At 52.4% G+C, this 21,894-nt stretch overlaps 1 protein-coding gene across 6 annotated transcripts in view; it reads right to left on the reverse strand.

The window, feature by feature from the left end:
• The window catches only part of sh3kbp1 (SH3-domain kinase binding protein 1), a 71,950-nt gene that overhangs the window by 19,973 nt on the left and 30,083 nt on the right, over window positions 1–21,894 (reverse strand). For all 6 annotated transcript variants that reach the window (XM_088638660.1, XM_088638656.1, XM_088638658.1 and 3 more), the window contains 4 exons: window positions 8,817–8,928; window positions 4,066–4,172; window positions 3,097–3,226; window positions 1,391–1,593 (listed from right to left, as the gene is read on the reverse strand). In XM_088638660.1, the coding sequence (XP_088494786.1) occupies window positions 1,391–1,593; window positions 3,097–3,226; window positions 4,066–4,172; window positions 8,817–8,928 (552 nt within the window). The remainder of the gene's footprint in view (window positions 1–1,390; window positions 1,594–3,096; window positions 3,227–4,065; window positions 4,173–8,816; window positions 8,929–21,894) is intronic.

Raw genomic sequence — 21,894 nt, forward strand, 5'->3', positions numbered from 1 at the left:
ACCCCTGTTAAAACAGCGTGAGGGTTAGCTGCTGGCCAGCTGTGCTCTCCACTTAATAACTCCGAGCCGTGGGGTCCCACCTCTTACATCACCACACCTCGGCACCAACTGCAAAACTGGCACGCTTGAACAAGAAAGGTTCACGGCTTGACCTTCAAAAACCAGCCTGCTAGATGGGCGATTTGTTCATTTCTGCAGTGATCTTTCTTTTAGTTTGCAGTTTAAAACAACGCATAGACCGAGGTTTGGGTTTCACACAGTGTGGAGCCCAGGCTCGGGGAGGGACAGGTGCTCCCAGGGTGCACTGATTGTTTGGACTGAGAGAAAAACAGGCTCCCCTGTGTCAACAATGCTGCTGCTCTGCCAAGATCCCATTACCTGCATGTAAATGACTTCAGCAGTGCTGTGACACAATCTTCTACTGAAATCTGGCAGAGTGCTTCTCGGAAAACTAATGTATTATATTATATCTACACCGACATGAACAAACTAACCCTAGCGTGTGTATGTATATATGAAAAAACAGTCCTTAAATACACTGCTCCGTTTTTTAAAGTTTTTAAAGGACTCTTATTCTGTATTCTATATTCTAAAGAACATATTCTTTATTATTCTTATTCTTTATTCTATAGCGTTTAGACACTTCTAAACAGAGAGGTCGCTGGCTCAAATCCCTGCTGTGGCATTTTTGCGCCAGAACACCTCCAGGTGTCTAAATGGAACGAGCCCAAGTTGCTTCGGATAAAAGGGTCAACCCAGCAATGACAGGAGCAGTTATTATTAACGTCAGTGCAGGTTCTCCCTCCGCCGCAGCTCAGAAACCCCTGCACCTGCAGTCCGCCTACCTTCCACCACTTCTTCATTCCTGTTCCGCGCACATCGGCGCTGCCTGGGGGGAAGGGAGCCCGGTGTGTGAGACGCGCAGCCTCCTGCGCTGGTGCCCCGGGGAGCTGTGAGCCTGCCGAGCTCCGCAGCTTGTGCAGCCAGCATCGCCGTGATGTCACTGCACGCTCTGGAGGCGCAGCTTCACGCACGCACGCACACACGCGCCCGAGACTCACACACAACCCGGCTCCACACCACGGGCTGCACTCTGGGGCCGGAGCGGCTTCAGGCAGGCCTCCGGCACTCGAAGGCCACGGGGCTTGTTCTTCCAGGCGCCGCCACCGTTTCGGTGTGAACCAGCAAAACACGAAGCGGCACCGAGACCGAGCCGCAAGGAACCGCAGGCAGACAGCTCCGAGAGCATGTGGCCGGGACGCGCGTTAGGGTCGGTCTCCCGACCAGCCGACAGCCGGCCCCCTCAGCTGGCGGAAGCCGCGGATCCAGAAGGCGCGGCGCGACGCGGCCGACGGGCGAGGACGTTTCCCGGGCGACGCGGGCCACTCACTTTCTCCTGGAGGCCGAGCTCGCTGTCGATGTCCATGGAGCGGGGGCGCAGCTTGATGGGCTGATCCTTGAAGATATCCCCGAACCCGAAGCCCTTCACCTTCTTGGGCTGGATCCTGGTGTAGAGGGAGCCGCTGCCGCCATCTGACTTGGTGCTGCTGGAGTCGCCGCCGTCGCTTTCTGAGCCCGTGCTGTCCTTCACGCCTGCAGAGCACGAGCACACAGCACAGAGCACAAGGTCAGCACGCAGCGCACAGAGCTCAGCACCGCCACACAGCACACAGCACACAGCACAGAGCACAAGGTCAGCACGCAGCGCACAGAGCTCAGCACCGCCACACAGCACACAGCACACAGCACAGAGCACAAGGTCAGCACGCAGCGCACAGAGCTCAGCACCGCCACACAGCACACAGCACACAGCACAGAGCACAAGGTCAGCACGCAGCGCACAGAGCTCAGCACCGCCACACAGCACACAGCACACAGCACAGAGCACAAGGTCAGCACGCAGCGCACAGAGCTCAGCACCGCCACACAGCACACAGCACACAGCACACAGCACAGAGCACAAGGTCAGCACGCAGCGCACAGAGCTCAGCACCGCCACACAGCACACAGCACACAGCACAGAGCACAAGGTCAGCACGCAGCGCACAGAGCTCAGCACCGCCACACAGCACACAGCACACAGCACACAGCACAGAGCACAAGGTCAGCACGCAGCGCACAGAGCTCAGCACCGCCACACACACACACCCACCAGAATTAGAACTGCCTAGCTCTTCCTCACTTTCTCCTCAACTCGAAAGACAATTCAAAGATGCCAAAGAAAAGCAATCTTCATTTAATACTGTCAAATACTGAGCTTCACTGTGACTCCATGACCTGTAAAGCGCTTTGAGTGGAGGGTCCAGAACAGTGCTACATAAGTGTAAGAAATTATTATTATTAATTAACTCCTGTCGTGGAAGCACCACCAGTCCTCAGATGACTACAATATAGTCTGTACCAACACATCATGCAACTGCTGAAAAGGGATTTCAGTGACTTTTCTTTCTTGTGCTCTTCTGTACTCCATAGCAAGGCCTGCACGCACGTGGTCTGTCAGCACTGAGCTTGAGCAACTCCACTACGTGTCTCTGAAGACGCGAGAACAGTCAGCTGACAGCGTAGCTCACCAGCCCAGAGAAGCTTCAAACACAGAGTAGTTGTTTGCAGCTGTTTCCACTTTTCCACAGAGATGAGGTTAAAGAAATAAGCCACAGCTGCTAATGCAGTATGCAGTGCAGTTTAGTAACTGGCTTTTTGATATTGCTTAAGCTATCCTATGACACATCCAAGACTGACCAGTTGGTGCTCCTTAAAGTTTATTTTCTTCATATAGCCTTCAAGGGCTGACGCAGTTGCTCCTATAGCTGTGAAATCTTGCCCCAACAGTACAGACATACGTGCGTAATTGGAGTGAATGACTTATTCAGGCACCCAGCGCTCAGGGGGCCTGAGTTTTCTGAGGCTGGTCAACTGCAGACAGTGCCCACGCTTTTTACGACATGAAAAGGACTGGCAGTGTGCCTGCAGGGGGACCGGAGCCAGACAGAGACTCAGTGAGGACTTCCCCCGAATGTGAGCAGCAGTGTTTCTGTGGGCGTCTGTGTGGCTCAGCCCTGGAGGAGCGCCGAGGGGCTGGAGGCTGCAGGAACCTACTTGTTCTGGTGCTCCTGGCCTCCTCCTGAGGGGTGAGGTCGTCAGACTCCAGGGGCAGTTCCCTGATGAAGTTGGAAGGGAACATCCCCGTTCTCCCGTTGAGAGTGCCCTCCCACCAGCCTTCCTCCACCTGTGACCAAGGATGAACACACGTCAGTGCAGCAACAGACACACAGACACACACAGGGGAAAGACCATTGACCTGCTGTCAACATGCAGCCCTGAATCCCCAGAAGGAGCAAAGACGTCACTGACAGAGGCACCCAGAGGACCTGTGCATGACAGGGGTCTCCTGCTCCTGGAGTGCCTTCATGCAGTCTCATAGTCATTAAAATCATCCAGTTCTGAAGACCAGGAGCAATCGGACTGTGCTCTGTTATACTCATTATTCTGTAAAATAAGCTGCTTAGAGGTCACTCGGAACAAAAACTGGACTACCCTCCTGCACAAATCAGACCACATTCTCCAGCCAGAGTGCCCTCAACTAAGCTCATTTGTTTAATCGATCGGAAATGTACAGTACAAGTGTGCTAAAAGTAAGGTGTGATGGGAGAGTGCGGAATAAGTGGACTGGGGCTCTGCTGGCCCAGGGGGGTCCAGGACTTCTTGTGGAGGGATCTGTCCCACCCCGTACGTGCTGCTGCGTCAGCTGCACATGGGCCAGGGGCTCTCACGAGAACACACAGGGCACGTGTTGCACTGAGAAAACACCACGGGCAGCAGCCCACAGCCAAAGGGGTGAAAAACAAGGCTGACAGCCGCCTGGCTGTGCCTGCTCGGAGGCCAGGTGCCAACTCCTAAAAAATATTCCTGCAGGAAAAATCGGCCTATGGGCCGCCTCCCACATTCCCGGTTTCCTATTTAAAAACGGTGTCGCAGAGAGCGAGAGCAAACTTGAGGTCAACGCTCCCGTCAGCTCCTTTTTCACTGAACGGCAGGGGAAAAACAGAAGCACAGCAGCGCACTCACTTCTGCCAGGACCTCGATGATGTCTCCAATCTTCAGCTCCAGCTCGTCCTCGTTCTGGGGGACGTAGCTGAAGGCCGCTTTGCATCTCCTTTTCCTAATGGCTTCGCCTGCGGGGAGAGGTCATAAAGAAATAAGCTGCCCGTCTCGGGCCCAATGCAAAGCACCTCGGCCAGGGAGCCAGCACTGGGCCTTCACCTTCGGGAGGTTGGGGGCGGCTCAGGGCCCCGCTTGGTGTGTGTGTGTGTGGGTGTGGGGGAACTCAGGCTTTTGAACCTCCGAGGAGGTGTAGCAGCGAAGGCAGCTGAGCCCCTGCAGCCCTGAGACCAGTGCGGTGATTTTTTTCCTGCACACAACGCCGTTTCCCTGCTCGACCCCCCCCCCACCTCTCGTCTTAAGCACCGGGCTGATGCAACGTTCGACCCCCCTCCTGCTGCGGGTGGGACCCAACACGAGGGGAGCAAAGAGGCAAATGAAATCGCGAGCTTCGGCCTGAGCTACCGATATCCAACCAACTCCCGAGCCGTGGACCGGAGACGCCCACTCCTGCGGCGGGCTCCGCGTGGCGATTTGAATGAGTCTGACTTCCCGGCTGGCTCAGGTCTCCAGCCCTGTCATTCCTCTGCCTCAAGGACTTGCGAAGCCTCCTTTTCCTTAGGTCTCCTTGTCCAGACGGCACAGCCGTGCCAGAGCCCAGGTGCTCCAGGAGGGAATGGGTTCACTGGGAGCGCAAGAAGTAAGAGCTTTTTAAACACTGAGTCTGTTCTCCCCCCCGCCAGCACCACCACTGTGTTTTTAAACTGCACGTTTGTTCATGTATTTTCCATGCTGTTTGTCAGGGGCCACTGCTACAAACACAGCTGAGGAGCGCTCACTGGAGACTCCCCAGAGTTAAAAAAAACACCCAGGGAAGGACCAAAGAGCAGGGGCTGAGGCGTCTCAGGAGTTTGTAGGATCCATCTGCGCTTAATCAAGTCCTGCAGCTGGCCCAGATTTGTGCTGAAACCCCATCCAGCAACAGAGGAGAAGCTGTCCTGGGACAGGTCTGCAGCATTCACACAGGCCAGATGTGAACGAAAGGGATGCAAGGAGGGGGAAAGGTAAAAACGATTTTTGAAGTTAAGTATTTTTCCCTACACGGGCATGCTTATGCTGACACTGGTTTGGTTTAATTCCGAAAATATAAGATCATGTTGTACACCCACCCACCACCAGAGAGCTGTTTATTCACATTAAGAGCCACAGTTACCCGGGTCCCATTCCAGAAGCACAGGGCACAAGACTGAGCCAGCCCCTGAGCAGAATGCCTGTCCAGTGCAGGGCACACAAGCAGACATGCACATACAAGCCCACAGGTAGGACTTAGAGACACGAATTCGCCATGCAGGCACATCTTTGGAAAGGCGGGAGTCAACTGAACCAGCCAGAGAAAACGGAGAAGAACCGCCTGTGAACAGAGAAGAGAAGAACACGCAAACTCCACACTGAGTGTGCTCCATTCAAGTGTGGGACCGGGACTCAACAGCTGTTTAACCATCACACCGCTGTGCACTGCGAGACCTGTTCATGTCTATGTACAGTACAGGCACAAACAGTGATCCACCCTTAGATAAGTTTATTGTCTTTTGCTCCCTTGTTGAACAACAGTAACAAAGCCTAGTTGCAGTTTAATCAATGCATTCATAATCCTTTCCAGCCCGCCTTGCTGCTGCACCTCGTGTGTTTGTGCTTTAAGCTCCAGGAAGGTTTTGGATATCCGAGCACGCCCTCCCCAGCCCCCAGCGTGCTCACTGGAAGCGCTCGTTCCGGTCTCGTGATGCCGCGCCTGGTGGGGTTCCCGATCGACTCCAGATGTTGCAGGCGCGGGGCTCTGGCGGAGCCGCAACATCCGCAAGGTTCTGCGTGGCGAAACCCCGCCCCCGGGAACGCCCTAGCCCCGCCCCCTATCCCTTGACGCCGCGGAGGTGGGGGCGGGGCGGTTGGCAGGACCGCCCAGTCACGCAGTGACGTCGAAGGGGGGGAATGGCCGGCAAATAATTCTGTGGGCTTGTTACTAAACGAGGCTATCATCAGGGCGAAGCACTGACGGACTGCTATCACCATTAAATCATCGGTCCGCCCATTACCGGGGTTCGTTTTCTTGCTAATTAAGCCAGAGGTTCCCTGGCTTTTTTTCCCCCAACTCAAACGTCTGAGCTTGTGTTTTGCTCTGGAGATGCAGTATCTAAAAGGCGACCCGGCAAGAGTCACACAGCCCTGTGGTTAAATCAGTCAGTCAAGGGTCCAGCTGTGTGCCGGAGCTCAGCTGGAACAGAAACCAGCAGGTTTAACCCCCTTCAGATGAGTGTCACATGCACTGCGAGATCCTGCGAGTTAAACGGTGACCACCCCTGCTCCAGCAGAGTTCACGGGTTCCCCTCAGATCCCCAATCTGTCAAGTCCTGAAACACGACACACCCGCAGCGGTCTCCGGGAGATACGGGCTGCGAAACTCCTCCTTTGAACCGATCGCCCGCAAGGGGGGGCGACATAAAATTGTCTCAAGCGTGTAGAAGTGAACAATATGAGGGTGACCCATAAAACCAGCCTTTTTAAGGGTTGTGTTCTATACACAACCCTTAAAAAAAGCCATCGAAACAGACTTGTCCACGCCGTTGAAGACAGAGCACTGTAAGCACCGCGGATTCTGGTTTCTCCTCGCCTACATGACTCAATTCAATTCCATTCCATTCAAGGTGCTTTAATTAGCATGACCGATGGGTACAACCAGTGCTGCCAAAGCAAATAAAAACAATGAAATGGTTTCACATGAAACAAAACAAAAGATAAAAGTAAAATACAATCGACAGACATATTACAGACATTCACAACAAAGACATATCATAAAATATTTACATATACTGTAGATTCAGTCTGACTGAAGTCTTTTTCCCTCCCAGTTTCGACCACTAGAGGTCTCTCCTATTCCGTGTTTTGCCCACAACGCTAATCTCTTCCCCACACTACAATTCCACTCCTCGCTCCCTCAATCAACACCTTCACTGGAATGATATCAGTGCTCGGCGTGACTGGATTCGGCGTCATAAAGAAACGTTAACAACCAACGACGGGACCTCAGCCGTCCCTGGCTCACAGCGGTGACAGGGGGGTTACATTTCACCCCGCTGCAGCCTGGCCTCAATCTCAAGCAGGGCTGCGGAATGACCGTTCAGAGAGCCTGCCAACACCCGGCTGGCTTGGGGTGAGTTTGTTAAACCCTCGACTGCAATGCTAGAAAACAGCGGAAACCGTAGACAGCCCAAACGGCAAGATCCCTTCTCGCTCTCTTTCCGGATACGGAGAGAGGTGCAGTACAACCCCCCCCACTTTACAGGAATGAGACGTTAAGAGTCGGACATCGGCTCCTCCCCCGTCACTCCTCCACGACCGCCACAGCCGACCCCTGCTCACCTCTGTCGTTAGTACAGGTGGGCAGCTGCGTCACCAGGCGCAGGCTGCAAAGGACCAGGTACAGTAAGAGGTCTATTCCCTGCTGAAGAGAGAAGAAAGAAAACACGGCCGAAAACGTCGCGTTTTCTTTCTTCTCTCTTCAGCAGGGAATAGACCTCTTTACTTGTTCCTTTGCACCTCTATCGTCCGCATGTCTCCGGTGAAGTGGTCTCTGCCCAGGAGCTCCGCTGCCGCCGCCGCGCCATTTTGTTCCGTTGGTGAGCCACGCTAATGACTCTCTTCCCGTCCTGCGAGAAAACTTCTCCTCGGTCCGTGGCGTCCGGCGGGGCCATACCTGCCGGGTCGGTGCGAGGTGTCGGAAGGGGGGGGGGGGCGGATGGTGACAATTGTGTTGGCCTCTTCAGCGCCGGTCTTGCCCACAACGCCCAGCTGGGGGGCGGCCCGACGGAGCCGGGCAGCGCTCGTCTCCCATACCCACGCCGTGGGGGAGTGGGGAAGAGCCCGGCAAATGAGGCCAGCGAAGCCACCACAGCAACCCCCGAAGGGTGCTACAGCCAGCGCTAACCCCCCAGGAGAGCCGAGCGCACTGGTCACCCATCCACAGTGGGTGAGGAGTGGGGCTTGTTTACCCACAAGGGGAGCACCCACTGGGCTACTCCAACAGCCCAGAGTGCCCTCTGCAGGCCAATCTGCCCTTTAGGCGATCCACTCCATACAGATAGTTTCATACTGCTCTCTTTATTTTTTTTTGTGTATGAAACAGCAACAATTAGAATCTGAAGTGTAGTATTGTTGTTTTTTTTCCCCCTCTGTGAAATTTATCAAGCACTTTTTTTGCCTCCAGGTTTGTCACGTACCGTATTACATCGCACTGCGAAAGAAAAGCTAGCACATGAGTCTGACAGATGTAATCTTCCCAAAATACCCACAGAGCAATGATCGGCGTCACTTTCACAAGTCTGAAAACACTTTTGCTCCAGATGGGAGGGGATAAAAAAAACTTGCCCTACGCTACACAGAACCACACTTCCGCCTGGAGGAACTGTGAAACCCTTTAGCAAAATAGCCACGGACACTTTTTTTCCCCCCTCACACTGATTGTTTTACCCTGAGAGGCGGTTAACATCGGAAAGTATCGAGAGACAGGACAAGACGAGAAGAGACCCTGCTGAGTCACTCCACGTGGACCAGTAAGACAGTCTTGTGATCGAGAAGCCATGTCTGCGAGCTCTGGTGTGGACGACGTGCCCCGATGTCCCCGTTTCCCTCTCCCACCGCGAGTCCCCCACGCCCACAGGGCCTACCTTTCTTGGCCGGGCGCAGACTGGGCTCCGAGGCCGGAGAGGGGCTGCCGTTGGAGAGCTCGCCCTTCTGCTTCTGTGCCTGAGCCTCCTTCTTCACATCCTTCTTGATTTCCTGTCACGCAAACAAACAGGCATGCAAATCAGCCAAGAGACCCTGGAGAATCGTGAGATCGTCACGGCGATCAAGAGATGTTCGGAGAAAAACCTGCCCCCCACAGCTCAAGTACTGTCCTGGCTGGGAGGAGAACCAGCGCTGGAATTAGTAGGCTGGGTGCCCTGTGAGCAGCTGGACAGAGTGAGCATCATGAAGGAGAAGGGCTGCATCCTTCTGATCAGCTCTCTGCGCTTCATCGAGCTCTCTCATTTTTCTGTAGGGCAGTCAACAGGTCTTCAAGCACGTGGTTTCTCTAACTGAGATTAATCCGAGTTTGCACCGAACGTCCACGATCACACAGACTTCTGCATTTTCTACAGCTAAAGAACGGTAGTGACCGCTGAACACTCACAAAATCATGCTTTATTGGGCATTTATTTGAAAAAAAAAAGACCTGCAAAGGGTTTATCTTCCTTTGAACTTCCAAAGTCTTGTGAAAAAAGGGAAGAATTTGGGGGATATAAGTGCAATATTTTTTGCACTTGGTACCAATTGTTGGCAACATGTTAGAAGAGAGCAGAAGACTGATCCCAAGCTCTTACACAAGCTCCTAAAACCAAAAACAGCTCAAGGAGAAAAAACGATTTACACAAAAGCTTTGCATGAAGTCAGTATGCTTCTTCTGCATGAATTCTGCATTGTGCATGGTTCCAAAAAAGGCCCATGGGATACATATCTCTGCAAAGACCAAGGAAACGTATGTATTTGCACAAGTGTTTCTGCGTTGCAGGATAGCCGATCATCAGTGCCCAGATCAGGCCAGCCTGGATCTGTGCAAAGACGCAAAACTGTTCTCCAAAAGCATGCTGCGCTGGAGGTTAGCTTTGGTCTGGTCTTACTTTAGGTGATGACAGCTGGAAAAACCAGTCAAAAGTAATTTCTTGCAATTAACTGCCAGCATGTTTTCTAACCATTGTTTGTCAGACTCCATGGCAAATGAAGATTGATCGACTAGGAAAATACTGTAACTAGCTTTGCAAATTTTTCAATCTGGCTTTAAGCGATGCATCAGCAAAACAAAGAGGATGGCTCTGGATAATGGCTAGCAGTATTTAAGTACGAGCATCCCTCAGGACTGCAAGCAGTCTTGCTCACCATGTTACACCAGATGACCTTTCTGTTAACTGCTTGCAACGGCTGCCAGGCAGTCACACGGCCACTGCTCGCTCCACGAGAGGCCCCGAGCCACTACGTAATTGGATTTCAACCCAACAGTAAACGTGCTCTCGGCTCTGCCTGTCACATCCTTTAGGTTTTCGCTCTTAAGGGCATTTCTGACATCCCCGAGTGCTGCAGTTAGTCGAGCTGGGGGGGCCACACAGAGACACGCAAAGGGAACTATGAAGCGCGCACAGAGGGGGAAGGATTCAGCGGTCAGCGACTGAGCACCCCATTTCACGGCGACATGTACAGACCTAAGAGGATTGCACTGTTTTAGCTTTATGTGGGACCCTCGGAGAAACCACTGAGCAACAGCTTCCAGGATGAACGGCACAGCCCGCTCCCATCTGTAGCATCTCACATTCTTCGATTTTTAACTCCCATCCGTCTCACTTCCGTTTCGAGGTTCCACACCTAGCATGAACGAGGGGGGACGGCGGGCCGTGCCACCCTTTTTTGCCCCAGTGCTAGCTCCCCCGAGCAGACCTGCAGAGACCCCGGGGCAGCAGGGCAGCACAACTCCAGGGGGCGCTGCGCTCAGGCGACGTCAATGTGTTCACGGTCCCGAAGGAAGGCGGAACCCTGAGCGGAAGGGAGGTTTCAAAGCAATGGAACTTTTTTTTTTTCCATGCAAAGCATGTTTAAGGACAAACACGGCGAAGGCAAGCCAGCATGGCCCCCAGATCCTGCCCTCTTCTCTGCCAGCCCCTTCCCAGATAGCCAGGCTGAGGAGGGGGACACGCCGGCTCACACGCCTGTCCCTCGCCGAGCTTCACAACAAGCTCGGTGTTTCTGGACACAGCCCTGCCCCTCCTGCATCCCGATCCCTTTAATTCAACCTGCTGGACTCTCCTAATCCGAGCGCAGGGGTCGCACAAATACTCATAATCCGTCTCCCTCTCTCTTCCTGGCTGTACCGCCACTGTCTTCCTGAAAGCCTTCCTTGTCGCAGCCCGGCACCTGGCGCAGCTGTGAGGATTGATGCTGCACCCTCACAACACAGCAGACGAGGAGCGGAACTGACAGTATTTGTGGAGCGCGTAATGCCTCTCGGTGTAAACACAAATCGATCATTCATGAGTTAATACAACCCACATCAATCAGTACCATGACTGAACATGAATAACTGCATACAGAACGAGACGTTGCAAAACGCACAATGTTCAAACGTATGCACACGCCAATTATGTTGGCAATATGTATGTGGGAATCCTAATAAACACGTACTGCCTTGATGTTTCAGTCAATTGAGTGCATTACAGGAGGACCAACACAGATTCTTGATGCTCAGTGGTTTAAATGAATGTTGGACGTTGAAAGATGCTCCGCTCTCTCCCTGTGGGGTAAGAGTTAGCTGCTGCATCACAGGAAAAGCCCCAGGAAGAGAATGGTTCCAGTTTCCTGTTCCCAACGGCCAGGGTGGTGACTCCACTGCACTCTGGAGTATAACATTCATGGAATTGTTTCCATCAATAAACTTTATTTCCACAATGAAAACGATTCTTACAAAGAATCTGCAGCTCAAACACGAACACTCAAATTAAACACTTAAGACCACATTATAAAAGAACTTTAAAAGGTTGACTGTCCATTGTCAATCGTTCCATTCGCCAAGGGGACTTTAAGGCTGGATGGGCTCAAGAAAGTCCTAACGTTCACGGCCTGCAGCTCACAAAGTCGATTCAGACCACGCTCTCCTTCACAGTCATGACCTGCAGGCCCTTTCAAACAGCTGGGCCATGGTCAAACCCACCGCCCTCCGCTCTACAGTGCTAAACACGGCTCTACGTTATGGCCCGTTAGAAATAGGCACACACCGTACTTAGTGCATCAAACAAAACATTACCAGAAGGCACCGAGCCCTCGTCATTCCCCTGGGTCTTTCTCTCAGGGCAGGGAAATCCATCATCCTGCAGAGCGGCGAGCTTGCTTCCCGCGCCTCCAGCGATCGGCCATTCATCTTCCTGGGTGGGACCGCGGCGATGTCTCAATCGCCGAGCGCGCGAGACTCGCGGGCTCCCCCCTCCCCCCCAGCGAGGCGTTTCACACTCGCCTCGACCAGAGAGGCACGGCATCCCGCCCGCTAACCGGTGCGCACGGCCTTAATCTCTGTCAGCCCCATGGGCAGTGGGATCCGCTCAAGTTAACAAACGCACTCCGAACGCTTGTGCTCGGAGCTGTGATTCAGTGGGTTTCAGGCCAGCAGCATGCAGGGTGAGTCAGCCTGGGCTGTGCGTGCCATGACTTCCCTGCCCTGCCCTGCCCGTCCGAGTTCATGGTCTCTAGCGTTGTCGCCACCCTGGCTCTTCAAGGCCTCTCCGGCAGGGCAGGGGGAGTCACGAGACTTTTGGGATCAGTTTTGAAATTAGTTTGGTCAAACTGCACCATACCCGCACCCACGCACACATTCAAACCACGGACGAGTAGTTCTGGCTGACTTGCAGTTGGTACTGCTCCCTCCGCACAATAGTTAGCGTTGTTGAGAAAGCAGGCAGTCTAAACGCATGGACTGGTTGGTTTTCAACAACAAAAAAAGTTTTAAATGTTCCCAATAAGCTTTATCTCCAAATATGGTAGATGTTTTCAAATACAGAGTGATTTTTTAAAAGCTTTCAATTGCACTTGGTGCTACTGCAAAGGCCTTTTTCAATGATGCTTGAGTTTCTGAAGAGCGGGCGCCAGTTTTTGGTAAAAAGATCCTGGCAAACTGGGGAGCCAATCTGTCGCACAGCTCGTAACGTGAAGACCAGAGCAGATCCGGGGGTGACCTTCCTGGGTGGATGATAACCACCGGCAAGAGTGTCAATTAATCTCTGTGCTGCACCCGGCCACATCAGTGGCCTTGGAAGTCATTTAGTTCCTGTTCAGAAAACCAATATCTTTAATTTGCTGTTGCAAACTGATGTCCTCATGAGGACAGCTGCTGACCTTAGTCTCTGAGAAGATGAAGATGATGAAGATCCCCGAGTGCTGCCCTTGGACCACACATCGGGGTACAACTCTCTAAAGCCCTCCTCCTGATGGGCTAGCAAACCATCCCTCCAGTCTTGGACTTCTGGATGAACACCACAGTCAAAATGTGGGACGTCACGTGGATTTTTCTAGAGGAGTCCCAGAGTTTCCGAGATCGACGCTCTTTTAACTTAGGCCTCACCAGACCTTAGGACTTGCCTCTAAGTTTCCCTGCGAAGCAACATTAAATTTCAACATGATTCGTCATTCCCTTGTGGCTGACTCCACAACCCGGAGAAAAACCAATGTGGATGTGGGGGTAACATAAAAGACCCGAGGACCAGAGCGCAGTAAAACCACAGGCGTATCGGGACGGACTTTTCACGAGACTCGGGAAGAAGCCCGGGTCTTCAGACACACAGCCCAGACTGCGTCGCTGATCTGGCTGCCAGCTGAGGCTTAACCCAGCTACAGAGCGCTTCATTCAGATTAAAATAAGCAACGCAAAGATTGGCAAAGCTGAATATGAGGCAGGTTCCAGCTGTTGTGTCAGTATAAGTGTAGTGGAAAACAGGGCAGCTCTGACAGGACAAGCTATCCTGTACACAACAGAACTCTGATATTAGGCAGGACTCCCCATCAGCCTAAAGAAAAATTTAGCCCCATTTCTGAAAACGCTACATACTCATTGCTCATCCTGCCCACCAAGTACAAAGACACATGCTGCCTGTTGAACATACTGTACTTATTTCCCACACAAGAACCGCCTTGACAATGACTCAAGATCTAAAATCGGCCATTCATAAACATATCCACATTCACGTCCTGACTTCTGCCTCGGGACTGATCGGTGTTCTGCACGAAAAATGCAAGAAGACCGCACCGGAAAACAAACCTGTTTAATACCGGGATTCATTTATACACAGTATTAAAAGAGATCAGAATTCCAATTCTAGCTATTTGCCCACTTTAAGATTCCATCTCTCTCTCTGCATAAATTCGCTCAGGTGGGAAAAAAAAGGCTTCTGAAGCTGTCCTGCAGCCGCCCAAACCTCTTTCAGCACAACGGCAGGTCTCAATGCGTCACCAGAGGCCATCATCGCAGTCCAGGAGCGTGGAGGCTGACATTCTGTGGGTGGGCAGCTGTTCTGGAGAATGATGGGCCAGGAAATAATACTGAACATTACACGTCGTTATTCACTTAGCAATGCCGAGCAGCAGCGTGTGAAAACGCCCACGGCACGGACTTTCGAAAACCAAGGAGCGTCCACAGAAGCTGGAGAAGGGGGGGTGTTGAGCGTCGTTTTCTATTCTGGCGTTCCCAAAGTGTGTGAGCTCGTTATTTTCTCACCCCTGCGTCCTCCGAAACCGGGGTTTGTATCAAGGACAAGGAAAACCGCCTATCCCCGCGGTTTCAGGTCCCCGCGGTAAAAAAAAACCCTTAAGACTCTGTGACGGTTTGTTTGTTTTTTTGGACCGCGTCGCCTTTCTGCTGAAGAGCCCACGGTCCTCTCTGGGCGGCGGTCTCCCCATCGCGCGAGAGGAGCCGTCTCCTCCCCGTCTGAAACGAGCAAAGCTGAAAACAGGCTGCGGAAGGGAAGACGAAGATGAAGATGAAGAAGAAGTCATTTTCCTGGCGTTAGAAAAGACGCAGAAATCCAGCGGCAAGTCCTAAAAAGCAGTCTGTTATTTGTGAAATGAATAGCTGGCGGGGTGAGACGAGGGGAACAGAGGAACGCACTGGGCTCACAGATGAATGTACAAGTACCGCAGACTATCGTTCATCCGTGAAATTTAGGATGCAAGGGGGTCTTTTCTGAAAAGTGAAAAATAAACTCAGCAGCAAGAATGCATTTTTAAAAAGTCCAGTACCCTAGTTGTCTCATATAATTATACACAGTATAGTCACAACGAACATAGCAAACTGTCCTCTGATCTGGGGAACAGCTGATTACTGGGGACAGGGACTGTGCAGATCAGAAACTTCTTTCTGGTCCCATTCGCTCCCTCAGTCAGGCAACCAGATACTACAGCCCTAGTATACATGCTTTATGTACAGCAATTGCAGTGCAGGATTTGACAATACCTGGCAATAATTTAATTTGCCCAGGGGCTGTGCTTTCTTCCGGAGTTTCAAATGAGAGACAGGCCTGTAAAGACAGGCTGTTTGCCCTCGCAGGCCGGCCACCTCAACGAAGCACACGCGTGGCTTCAGGCCCAGGGGGCCGTGGGGCTCCTCCTGCAGGGCACAACGAGAAGAGACGCGGGCTCCCACCCGAACGGGCTCAGCCACTCGGAAAAACACAAAGTGCAAGAAGCCAGTCGCTGCCGGTACAGCGGTGTACTGCACACGGGTCCAACACCGCCACACAGGCAAGGCAATTTAAAGACAAACAAAGACACAAACATGGCCTAGACCCCCAGCTTCACTCCTGTGCCTGTGTGGTCTCTCTCCACTTTTAGACAGACACCTCCACAGTCTGTATGGTCCACAGATCTACTCAGCCCAGAGCCTCCAGACAGGAGGACACCCAGATAAGTCCACTTCCCCAAGGACAATGGGAAAATTCAACTGAAGAAAGAAAAAAATAATGCAGTTGAACCCCTTCACCTAGATGAAGAAGTGGTTCGACAATGAAATGTCAGTCAAGGATTTTGTTAAAAAGAAAAGGGCAGAGCGAACGGCCTTGAAAAGACTCACTTGATTGAACCTATTATGCACGGGCACCGTCTCTGAATAGCTACATCTTGTCAGCAAATCTGAAGTCATTAAACTTCCAGTGCTTGCTCCTCACATCGTGTGGCGGGAGATCCGCGTGGCTGTCTGGTCCGCTCTTCATCTCATCTGCAGCCTTCAGTGAACTCCAACCAACCTGCACTCCTCGCGCAGTTCTGTGGAAAACGGTCTCCTACTTCAGCCCAATTGCAAGACCTCCCCCACTCCCCATCACCACCTCCCGGGGCTGCAGGACTCCAGTCTGTACAGAGCGCAGGCTTCTGACGCGACTTCATACAAGATTTCTGGCAAACATCCTGTCAGCTCCCTGTTGCTTCAGAGCAGCACAGCCGAGTCGGGAGCTCGCCTGTGACCACGGGCCCAGTTCTTATTAGCAGGGTGTTTTTCCAGTCGGGTGAGGTCAGGTCAGGTCAGGTCAGGTCTGGTTTCAGTGGACAGTGCTACTCCTGCCCTCTAGCTCACAGTTACAAGCTACGGCATGTGGATTGACACAAACACAGCTTTGCCGGGGGAGACTGGGCACGAAACGGAGCAAAAGAACTAAAGGCGTTGGGGGTAGGAGGTCAGTTCCCTTTTTCCAACCAAAAAAGAAGGACCCAGAATTGGGAATTTTACTCGAGAAGAAATTGGAACAGAGCCCAGTCCTGCCTTCCGAGACTTTCACCACTACCTGAGACATGATGTCTGCTGCACAGACACATGGCACTTGGCTGAGTGAAACAATTCTGTTAATTCAGCAGAGTTTAGTAGGAGGCATTTCCCAGAGCAGGGATTTCCCAGATCCCCCTGCCAAATGTGTGAATCCCGGATTATCCCAAATAGACACTCAAGTCCACCCATCCATTTTCAGACTGCTTTATCCAGTACAGGGTTGTGGGGGCGGTCAGTACAAGGACACACCCTGAACGTCCTTGTACAAGTCCATCTCCGAGCTCACACAAAGACACAAACGCGCACACACTCACACCAGGGCCAGTTTTTTTTCCCCCCAAAAACCCTAATTCGTTTTTGGACTGCGGGGGGAAACCCACGTGAACATGGTGAGAACATGCAAACTCCACACAGACAGACCGACCGACCGCCCCAGGAGCTCTGGGGTGGACCCTGGGCCCCAGTGCCGCAAGGCAGAAATGACAACCACCACGCCACTGTACCACACATTCCAGTGCAAACCGATATATGGATTTTAAAAAAGGAGTTCCGGTCAGGACTCGCAAACAAGACCTGAAAACAAACGTGAATGGCCATCCCATCTCCCGCCTGGCGAAAGCACTTTGCTCTCCAGCACTGATTAAGCCTTTCCAAACCTGGCAGCACTCTTCCAATTTGAGGTGAACTCCCTCCGTCAGTGACCGCCATCGTGGCCCTCCAGTAAAAGCATGCTGTGCCAAGCTGACACACACAGGGCCGCGCCAAGCAGGGCACTTCGGCAGGAAGCACATCTACACCGGCCTCTCCTCATGTGTCTGATCGTTCCCCAGGCACAGAAAGTACAAATACCGGCCTGGTAGTCGGTGCTTTTGGTTACTGCATTAGGAAATGAGGCGAAATCAGACCCAACTGGTCCTTGCCCTGCTCCGACAGAGGGTTTCTGAGGGTCATGTCACGACCCAAATCAAATCTGCGACAGGACAATCGGACTGACATCACAAGTGGAATGCTACCCATGAGCACGGAGATAACATGCTAGACTACTCTCAATGTTTGAGAACACTACGACAAAGGAAATCCGTGACTTACAAAAGACTGCGATTACCTCCAGTGGTTGCACTGCAAAGAGCGAGTGGCTTAGACTGCAACTGGGAGAAAGACACACAAATTGAACAGGGAAAAACAGAAAAATAAATTGGCATGTTATGTACTTCTCCTTCAGTCCAATTACTGTGGTGCCTTAAATCTATGCTATTCCACTGTAGCATCTGCTACAGTAGGTATGAAATTGCTCCCTCAGGCATGGGTTTACAGCAGATTAGCCATTACTGGAAAAGAAAGATTCGTCATTGAAAAATTGGTCCATCGTTTCATGCTCTCACTATTGAGAGGTTTAAAGTGGCAACATGTGCATTGATACAGATTTTCAGTCTCATTTAAACTTAGAGATTCCATCTTTAAACCTTTCCACACTGCAGGTGAATGACTGTGTCTGCACACACCAGGACTCCTTTCCATCATTACAAGCCGAACCGCGATATAGGACACAGAAATGCCCCCAGCAAAATGGTAGCTCCGGGGTGCCATGATTTAGTTCTGCCAAATCAGACAGCGTGACAGGATAATAAACAGGATAGTTCTTCCAACTGGTTTCAAGTACAGCGTTGGATTGGATTTCACCTGATTCATTATCTGAAGAATCGCGGACCCTCGACACGCAAGAATGATAATAGTCTATCAAACCCTCAGCGTTTCACAGATGTTCCCGATATATAAACCCTGTTGATAATATATATTGTCTATAAAATCTGAGTACTGGAATGTATGGAGGGCAGGTGAAGAATTGTTTCCAGGACTGTGAACACGAGATGGCTTGAAACGAGCGCTTTCCTTTTCTGTGCAAAATCTTTCATGTAATTTCTCTAAAACTGTCCTGATGCCCAGTTTTTATGTACCTCAGTGCTTTATGCATTTACCACGAGGGACAGTATATACTGTACATATGGGCCTCTGCTTAACTGCTGAGGACTTGTAAGGAGGTTGAGGTGTGTGAGGTGGGAATCAAGGTCTAATGAACTTTCTGTGAACACGTACAGTTCAGAAAGAGACCACTTCAGCGGCTTCACAGGAGCACCAGGGCCCTCGTCTGCACCAGGCCGATGGGTGCACACGCATACAGGACAGGGGTACGTCCAGCTAAACAGGGGCTCACTCTAGCCTTAAAACACTCTCCCCCAGGCCCGGATAACACCAGCCTGATGGGCAGCTTGCCTGCTCCTGAAAAGAGCTTTGCATCAGAGACGAAGACTTTCACAGGCATAAGAAATAAATTAATATCTTGTCCATAAATGAAGGGCTACTTACAATAAGCTATGCTGACTCACTCACTGCAAAGGAAAAGCTACCAACCGCTTTAAAAAAACCCACAGAAAACGTCACAAAAAAACACCACAATGCGCAGTGACAGCATCTTTCTTTCCACTCACTGTCGACACAGTATAATGAGGTCCTGCCTGACAAGAAGGCCAGTCACTGAGACTCAGTTCTGGTGGTCTGGACAGGCTTGGTGAGGCAGGTCCAATTAAAAACGCGCAGAAAAATAAGTCCACGGTACCCAGGGGGGTGGAAGGATCAGTAAACATTTCCTCTGAAGAAACCACGAAAACAAAAAACAGGCAGTTGCGTGTAGAACTGCGAACGTCACCAGCCGAGATCAAATGTAACGCATGAAAGACAATACACTTCAGCCGAACAAAAAAGGTGTGTTTTTTTTTCTTTTATACACAAACGCAGGTAGAGCTTGCAACACAATCCTCCCATCAGAACAGGAACGGCAGAGCTTGCCCTAACCCAGCCTGCGCCCCGTCTCCGCAGAATAAGCGTTCCAGGGCTAGTTGCCAAGCCAACCCCGGTGGGTGACATGGAACACAGTTCCCATGGCAACGGCATCGCAGAGTCTAAAGGTGCATTCCACCCCCCCCCCCGAGAAATCCACACAGTCCACCTGTGGTGAGCCTTCAGCGATCGAGGGGCCACAGCCACATCACACCCTCCAGCTGCTCCCAGCCCTCCAACAGCTGGCCAGCCTGTGAAACTCTGAATCCTGAAGGGCTCCGCTCCTTGTGGTGCCCCTGAAGGACAGCCAACGCACCCTGGACTAGGATTTGACCAAAAGAAAGAGGACGCTGGCGCGAAACATCGGAGAGACGCGGACTGAAGACACTGACTGCAGGGGCTGTCGCACACCCAGGGAGCTCAGTCCCGCAGAGGCTAATGGGAGCTATTAACAGGCGTCAACAGCCTGGGTCTCTCCGGACTGAACTAGCTGTCTCTTTCCACATGACTGGCAGGCCTGCGTGCACCGAGGGAGAGGGGAGAGGGGAGAGGCACATCAGGATGAGCGGGAATTGAGCTTAATTGCTGCACAAGCAAGGAGTGGCCTCCTGGGTTCAGGAATATTAGCAGCAGAGGAAGTCAATGCGCTCTGCATCACTTAAAGCCCTCGCTCACGGAACGACATTCAAAATGCCGAGAAATGATATTAAAGGAAGAATACAGGCTGCCCCCATGCTCTGCACACACTCATTAACGTGCTGTAACCCTTAATGAAGCCTGATTTGACAGGCAAATGCACAGACTTTTCTAGCCACCCACTACGCTGACAAGACCCCAGCTTGGTCCTCAACGCCAGCTTGTTCACCGGGAGAACAGAGGGACGCCTTGAGCATGGAAAATCTGAGCGCCGCAGCCCGCGCCCCCCTTAGAGCCCCGACTCGCGCTGCGTTCGTGCATGTACATGAAATGAGGTGCCCCCCTCCCCTCACCCCAGCGCTGCAGCACCAGCGTACACCAGCTGGGAGACGGAAAAGGGACGTTGAGGAAAAGGACGGAGTCTGGCCTCGGCAGTGAGCCGGGAGTGCTGGGGAAGAGCCACGACTCGGGCAGACAAGCAGCAGACGGATCAGCCCAGAGCGGACCACACGCCAGCCCATTAAGGCTTCGGCACGCGAAACACTCCCCTGGATGAATATTTCATACCTTCTACACAGCTGCCGAAAATGGAAGAGGGCAGAACCAGCTGGTTTTCCTGCCGGGGGGGGGCCATGCAGAGCGCTGGAGCAGAGCGGCACAGAAACTCCCAGCTGCCGTGAGTGCAGTCACCCGACAGAGCGCGTCTCCATCGGAGGTGTGGTCCACAGGGTCCACCTCGGCTGCCCTCGCAGAAGCCACTTCGCCGGAGGAAGAAGCCGAGAGGAGACGCCCCTTATACACCGGGCTGGAAACCCCCAGCCCTGCCGGGTACGAAGGGCCACCCACCCCAGCTTGAGAAGTGATCTCGAGGGGTAACGTCACCAAAATCAGCACCTACACCAAAAACCTTGTGCACGGCCTGCCGATGCAAAGAAAGGTTTGTGGGAGGGTCCCCTACAAACCCATCGATTCACTGGTGCACCACAGCGGCCCCCTGTGGCTCACCTCCGACACCGAGGCTCAGCAGAGCCCCCACTGTGGACCGGACCCAGTTTTCAGTGACTCTTTCCCAGTACACCCAGTACAAAAGACAGCAAAACGCCAAAACAACCCAGAGCTCTTCCACCGTTCTCAGTCACCCTCTGTGAATAACGAGGGCTATCCACAGCTGTGTGAGAGGCCAGAGCCCTGAACAGGACAGCGATTCTGCAGAACGATTTCCAAAGCCTGGTTAGTCAGTTCTAAGCAAGCGGCTCACTTCATTATCATACTGCAACAGCGCAGAATTAGCCCCGTGCGCTCTTGTTTTTTCAGACACGCCGTCTAAAGAAAGGACCTCAATTGCTTCGACGCCAGCAGCTGACCCAGAACTGGTTATCAAACTGTTCACAGGCAACCACCAGCTTTCACAACTGCAATTGAAACCCATGGGTTAAACACCGCTCTCGGGTTATCAACATCAAGATACTGTACATATAAATAAAGACGCAGCAACGTACTGTATGTAATTATCAGTCGTCGTTCTTTTCTGCACTTTATCAGTCTCATCAGCAGTACACCCACGGCACCACCGTCCTACACATAGCAGAGACCCACACTGCAGACAGAGCAATGCTCGACTGGGGGCGTCCAGGTCACTGGCCAAGAGAATCTCTTTCAGGCGCTGCCAGAGAACTGCTCTTCATCCAGGTGTCAGATGGGCAGGCTGTTCCACGCCCCTGCGACTCTTTGTGCACAGAAATGCTGAAGGCCCTCACTTCCCCTTAACATCTACCAGGCTCTAGCCCACACAGGGGCACGCACAAGCGAGCCCTCATGACTGCAGTTGGCGCAGAAAGATCCTGAACTGGAGACGTGCACCAGCGCCACATGAGCGAGGCAGCGAGCAACCACCTGCCTGGGGCGACTGGAGAATTACTGGAGCCCCGAGCTGGAGGGAGCACCCCACTGCA

The sequence above is a fragment of the Lepisosteus platostomus genome, chromosome 7 (genome assembly GCF_059453375.1).
Source record: "Lepisosteus platostomus isolate fLepPlt1 chromosome 7, fLepPlt1.hap1, whole genome shotgun sequence".
Lineage (NCBI taxonomy): Eukaryota > Metazoa > Chordata > Actinopteri > Semionotiformes > Lepisosteidae > Lepisosteus > Lepisosteus platostomus.